The following is a 7,401-nucleotide window of genomic DNA, read 5'->3' on the forward strand; positions in this document are numbered from 1 at the left end:
TGTTCGGACCCTTTGTTGGAATTCCTATAGAACAACATGTAAATTTCAAATAATTTCTCTTTTGACAATATAATTTTTAAATAATTGCTTCTCAAAAACATAGACCATAAATGTATTGATTTTGAAAATATGATCTATAAACTAAAACTAGTCTAGAATATGTAGCATTTTCTATTTGATTTGTCATCTGTAATTCATCAAAACAATTTATATGTAGCAAAATTTGTATAATTATAACAAATTTAAGTCCACACAACAACTTTTAGTCATCTAAAATGGGTTGGGTTGGCTAACATATAAACATTTTTGTTTTCCTTAGAACTTTTAAAATAATTATATACAAAATACAATTACAAAATATCCGTTATCATAACCATGTCTATTTTTTTGCATAAATGGATTACATGTTTTAAGCATACAAATATATATTTTACATGACCTCACCAAACAAATATGGAATAGAAAACCATATAGTTTTTTAATCGGGTTTAATAAACCATTTCAAAAAAAAAAATCACTGTTTATAAATTATATATTTGTTTTATTTCTTTTTTTCGTCCAACTTATAACTATAAGGCAGATCTTGAAAATTGTAAAATTTGATCATAATATTTTTTCTATATAAATTATAAAAAAAGATGACTCATGAGACTACCTAACTCCTAATCTCTACTTAAACTCTTTCCCTACATCACACTCACACCGAAAGTACAAAGGTGAAGCAGATTAATATGATAATGTTTCAAGTTAAAAACTCAAGCACCGCTTTATTAACAATCAATGTATGTAGCATATATCTAGCACTTCGTAGTCATGCGTTCACCCTATTTTTAGTTTGGATTTTTTAATTACATGTTGATAAAATATAAACTAAAGCCACTTGTATACTTATAAATTAGTTTATAACCCGTGAAACCACGGCTACAAAATTAATTAAACTTTAATAGTTAGAACACAAAATTATTAATCAATTATAATCGTTAATTTAAATAAATATATGAAATTATATCACCTTATAATTTGTATTAATTTTATTTTAATTTTTATTGCATTGTTATTAATTTATTGTAATTAAAATGAAAATTTTAAAATTTGAAATAGATAATTAATAGGTTGACAAGTTGCATGCATTAATTAAGAGGTTTAATAAAGTGACACGTGACAAAAAAATGTGTATTAATTAGAAGGCCTAATATGATGACACATGTCAAAATGATATTAAAACTATTCTTTTATTAGAATAGGGATGTTTCAAAATAAAAATAAGTATACAAAATACAATAAAATGCATATATTTTCAGCCTTTTAAGCTTGAATTACATACATATATAAGGTTTCCTTTTAAACTTAAATATCACAATCATATCAAAACATAAATATTAAAGTTATACTTGACACACTAATTAAAAAAAAAATTAATTACTAGTCGATAAAAATAATTGAAATACATAAAATAATATAAAAAACTTATAAAAATAAAGTTATTCTATAATTAATAAAATTATATATGATTCTTCTATTTATCAAACATTTCAATATAAATATCTCAAGAAATAAACTAGTTTTAAGTTTAAACGTGATAAAAAAAATAACCTTGTTAAAATCATACTAAAAAGAGAAAATAACATATTGAAATAACCGACCTTTATTTCCTTTTCAGCTACGTAATCAAAGTACAATCTTTTTTAGGAGATGAAATGGGGGTATTGCTTGGTGCTCTCCAACGCCGATTAGGAGTTATCGTCAACAGCCATTCATACGCCATTATCAAGTGCTAAAGCTGGATAAGCTACAACAATTAGCCAACAAGTTGAAACCTTTTCAAACCCAAGCTTCGTGATTCATCGGAGAAGCAAGATCGTCATCTGCTAGGGTTTTGTAATTTTACAGACAGATCTCAAGTACGCGCCTGTTTTATCCAAAATTAGCTGTAACATTTTCGGTTTTTCTTCGATTCGTACACTAAAGACTTTATATATCTTCTATGGATGAACTCTCAGATTAAATATGCAAACGGAAGCGACGGTGGGGGTGGTGGAAGGCGGTGGACCCGCTCGTAAATTGGTAACGCATCACCAGAGGCCGGTGCAGCAGCAGCAATCTCAGGTAGGGACGGTGTCTCAGCTCATAGCCGGTGGTGTTGCCGGAGCCGTTAGCAAGACCTGCACTGCACCTCTAGCTCGCCTCACTATACTTTTTCAGGTTTTCTTTTATACCCTTCTTAATATGTGTATTTCATACACTTCAATCAGTGACCTGAGACTTATTGTTGATTGATTTGGGAAATATACTGGAAATCGAAAATTAATCATATTGGAGTTAGACCATAAGTAATCTGAAGCTGGAATTCCTCGATTCTACAGGTGCAAGGTATGCATTCCGATGCTTCTACCTTAAGAAAAGCCAGTATATGGCGTGAAGCTACACGAATAGTCAATGAAGAAGGATTTCGTGCATTCTGGAAAGGGAACTTAGTGACAATCGCTCATCGTCTACCTTACTCCTCCATCAGTTTCTACGCATTTGAACGCTACAAGAATGTTGGTACAAACGTTCTTTGCTGAAATTCTGTAGTCACATGTACATTTTAATTTGATTTTATAATGTTTTCTTTGCTTTTCAATTCTACAGTTTCTACAAATGTTCATGGGAGTTGAGAGCAATGGAACAAACATAAGTGCAGACTTGTGTATACGCCTTGCAGGTGGTGGTTTAGCTGGTATAACTGCTGCTTCTGTTACATACCCTTTGGATCTTGTAAGAACTCGCCTTTCAGCACAGGTACGATTTTGATAAATCATGAATCATATTAATTGGCAAATGGGAATTATCTTTTTTCATGTCCTAATTCCTAAATTGTTGATCTTTTTAAAATCTTGTAGAGAAATGTTTTATATTATAGAGGTATATGGCATGCTTTACGCACCATAAGCAGGGAAGAGGGGATTTTTGGCCTCTATAAAGGACTTGGTGCTTGTCTATTGGTAATAAAGTTCATTCCTTTATTTGCTATTATTGTTCCCTTTTATCTGACTTCATAAATGGCTTTACAGGGTGTTGGCCCAAACCTTGCAATTAGCTTTTCAGTTTATGACACCACAAGATCTTATTGGCAAATGCAAAGGTATTTATAATTTTATATACTTTTATACATCATAAATACTAACTTTAATCTCCACTGTGTTTTATGATAACAGACCACAAGATTCTACTGTTTTAGTTAGCCTGGCTTGTGGGAGTCTTTCAGGAATTGCATCATCAACAGGTTAGTTAATAGTTAATAGTTATGCTGACTTTTAAATGAAGTATTTTTTTCCTTTCTTGATTGAAGAAGATGGGATTGAGCATTCACTATATGGGAATGTAGTTTTGGTGTGCATTGAAAAAAAGAAGAATGATATTATAGGATGTAATAGTGTTGTTTTGAAAAAATGTATCGATGTTTTTTTATTAAAAAAAAAAAAGAGGTTAATAATGCCTGTAGCTGTCTTCGATGCTTTTGGTGCAGAGAAGCAGGTTGCGAGGCAGTAAATATGTAAACCAGATAAAGATAAAGATAAAGATAAAGATTCTCCCTTAGAGCCAGCCATGGAGTTGGCACTTGGGGTTAATCCTTTTCAAAAACAGTAAGTAAGTAGGGACAACAAATCTACTTACTTGTCATTTCTAAACTAACTTCCACTACAATCTTTGCTTCTTCATTTAACTTTACTTGCCTCTCCAAAATTAAACTTGGTTCTTGTGAGTTACTCAAGTCAAGTGAAAAAAAAAAATGCATATTTATACCCTTAATTAGGTCAAGTGAAAAAAAAAAAAAATACATATTTATTACAAAAATTTATGCAACATCCAAATAACTCTTAAAGATATTTAGTCTTTGTATGGATCTGAATGTTGGCCAAGTAAAAAGGAGCATGAGAGGAAAGAGGACGTTGCGGTGGACATATCGTAGAATATTGTCGCACGAAGAAATTAGCTGGGAGTGGCGTCGATGAACAAGATTGTGATTGTGGTAGTGCGGTCATGTCCATGTGAGACGACAAATGTCTGCGGTTACGGCTATGTTTGGCTTAGTAGCTCGAAAGTTAGCTGTTAGTTGAAAAACTAGTTGATAGCTGAAAAGCTAGCTGTTATATGAAAAGCTAGCTGTTAAAAAAATGACGTTTGGTAAAACTAGCTGATATATAATATATACATATAAATTACATAAACAGACATTTAAAATAATATGTTTTTTATAATTAATTAAGGGTATATTTGGAAAAAATTTAAAAGCTCCTAAAAAGCTAGCTTATAAGCTATTTTTTGGTTTGCCAAACATGACAACATAAAAATGCTTAAAAAATAAGCTAGCTTATCAGCTAACGTGCGATTAGACTTGAATGAGTTGACTATTACTCACGATATGACCTTAGATAGGAAGGTGTAGAGGCTTAGAATCAGAGTAATGGAATAGTATATGAGTATTATAAGTAATCTTGTTTTTTTCCACTCTACTTTCAAATTTTATAGTATTTACGTGTTTATCCTTGTTCCTTTTTACTTTCAGCTTTATTGTTTATATCTACAAACAATTTAACGATTTATTACAGTAACATTTCCACTGGATCTGGTGAGGAGGCGGATGCAGTTGGAAGGGGCAGGGGGTCGGGCGCGTGTTTACAATACGGGTATTTTTGGTACGTTCGGGCAGATAATTCGGGCAGAAGGCCTACGTGGCATATACAGAGGAATATTGCCTGAATATTACAAGGTGGTCCCCAGCATTGGGATTGTATTCATGACTTATGAGAAACTCAAACAAGTATTGTCTAATGTAGACACTACTTGCAGATGACCGATTTTGACCTGAAAAAAAAAAGAATATTTTAGTAATATATATTTATAGGTAGTAGGAGTAGGGAAAACAACCCAAATATTTGAATTCTTCTTAAGGAAAAAAGAAAAAGAAAAATAGAAGTCTTGTTTTTCTCTACAGAAATTGTTATATCAAAGTATAGATATATATATTTAATATGGTCCCTTTGTTGGGGGAGAAATTCATTGGTTTCATCTCGATTAGGTTTTGTTTTGTTTTTCTTAAGTAGGCAGAGTTAGAATGTTTGACGGAAATTGTAATATTATATTTTTCATAATTGTAATATCATTTTAGACAAGTAATGACTATTTGATCACATATCCAAAAAAAAAATCAAAATAATATATAAATCAAATACTAAGAGAGATGATAACATCTTTTAATTATATTGGTAGTGGTACCGACTATTAGATTAATATATTGAAAGGTTGTGATTTTTAGAAACATGTTATTAACATGAACTAATATTTATTATATAATTGCTTTTAATTAGTTGTTAAGGGAAAATATGGCATTTTATTAAGAAAGAGAAATACAAATTAATATTTTAAAATGTTTTTCGAATTCAATTTCTATTCTTATCATTCTTGAAAAATGAGTTGTTATTGAAGATTGCTTTGAACGACTCCAAGGATGCAATTCAATTTTGATTCTTATTATTCTTGAAGAATGAGTAATAAATTATAAGTTCATATATGATACTCTTTAATAATAATGGTTGCATTCTTGAAAAAAATAAATGACAATAAGACTTTCTTGAAGACTAAAAAATTAAATACAATTGAAATAAATGACAATAAGACTTTCTTGAAGACTAAAAAATTAAATACAATTGAACAACTAACATGAAGAATAATATAACATTTTTGAAATAGTAGAATCCATTCATAAAGAATAATACAATATAGAATACAATAAATTTTTAAAGAATAATACAACACTTCTCTATCAGAAATGCATATGAACTATTGTTCTTGCACCTTGTGACATCAAGTATACGTTTTAGAGTAGGTTTTGTACTTCCAAAATCAAAACTTTGATGGACCTTTCACCACGAAGATCATCAAAAACCAATTAAAAGTAGGCAATATGTATTATAGATGAATTGATAACATAGAATAATCAAAGAAAAGAAAAATGTGATACTGACATTACATTCAACAGTGAAAAACAAAATAAGATTGTAATACCTTGAAAATGTTGTCAATGGAAGACAAACAAAAATAACAAAAATAATGGAAGAACATGGTAAATCTACATGGTAGAAATATATTAAGACAAAAATATGAGAGTTTTATGTAAGTTAGGATCCCTAGTAACTACTATCCATAATTAATAAATAAATAAATAAAACTCATTATACAAATAAGGATGAATGCTTGAAATGAAATTCAACTACGATATATCAGATACGACAAATTACTCAATTATAGCAATCAAATAAAAGCGATTTAAAACAACTTTTATGTTTGGAAAAGTGTAAGTTCATATTCTTTTTTCAACCTTTTGATAAATAAACACATTGATAGAAAACACAAAATCAATGTGACCAACTATGAAATAAAGAGCATATATCACCTAAAATCTAAAAAATCCTTTATCCAAAGTGGGGAAAAAATACATATGCATTATGTCATTTTAAATTGGTTAAAAAATAGTTATATATATATATATATATATATATATATATATATATATATATATATATATATATATATATATATATTGTGAATTCTCATTTTTTCTTACTAAAAAAAAAAATAATGGATGAAATCTTCATAATTCTTACATAATGGAAGTGCTAAATTTTACCAAATGAAAAGCACATTCATTCTTCGTGAATAGTACTTCATCAATCGGTTTGACATTTACCTAATAAACCACACATTTTATAAGAATATATGGCTAAAAACCACTATCTGAATACGTCACTAAATAACAATGTTTATTTTCTACCTAATGATTACTACATTAATTCTTCTAGAATATTTCTTCAAGAATTAGTTTCACTTGTACCAAATACACAACATTCTGTAAGAATATGTGGCTACAGACCTTTACAAATTCAAACTCACGATGCTAGAAACTTGGAAACAAAAAAATTAAATCATAAATCTACATAATTCTTAACAGAACATGAAGAGTATTACTTTAACCAAATTAATTTCTTAGATTCTACAAGAATATCTACTCTATAATAGGATATTATTTTGCAAAACTTATTTTTAACAGAAAAGCCAAGACAATGCATAGTAAAAAAATATTATATTTTTTAGTTGTATAAACTAATTTGGAAATTATGTAATCATGGTTATGAAATCTAATATGAAGTTATCCTTCAAATTTACTCAATAAATACATGATTCAATTTGAAATAACAAAAACCTCTAATCGATTAAATTATTTTGAGAAATTAAAAATCCCCCTACTTTTTGATTATACAAATCTTCATACCTAATTAAATGATGACATGTGTCACGTTTAATGCTCATTTAATGATATTTTAATATACTAAAATGACACATGTCATCATTTAATTGGGT

At 29.0% G+C, this 7,401-nt stretch overlaps 1 protein-coding gene across 1 annotated transcript; it reads left to right on the forward strand.

The window, feature by feature from the left end:
• The first annotated feature begins 1,665 nt into the window (after positions 1 to 1,665).
• LOC111882008 (uncharacterized) lies at positions 1,666 to 5,156 on the forward strand. The gene is made up of 8 exons (XM_023878377.3): positions 1,666 to 1,901; positions 2,001 to 2,202; positions 2,364 to 2,540; positions 2,632 to 2,781; positions 2,883 to 2,984; positions 3,054 to 3,124; positions 3,198 to 3,265; positions 4,593 to 5,156. Exons 2-8 carry the CDS (start codon positions 2,008 to 2,010, stop codon positions 4,835 to 4,837), a joined length of 1,008 nt encoding a protein of 335 aa, XP_023734145.1. The 5' UTR covers positions 1,666 to 1,901; positions 2,001 to 2,007; the 3' UTR covers positions 4,838 to 5,156.
• Positions 5,157 to 7,401: the final 2,245 nt, after the last annotated feature.

The sequence above is a fragment of the Lactuca sativa genome, chromosome 9 (assembly GCF_002870075.4).
Source record: "Lactuca sativa cultivar Salinas chromosome 9, Lsat_Salinas_v11, whole genome shotgun sequence".
Taxonomy (NCBI): Eukaryota; Viridiplantae; Streptophyta; class Magnoliopsida; order Asterales; family Asteraceae; genus Lactuca; species Lactuca sativa.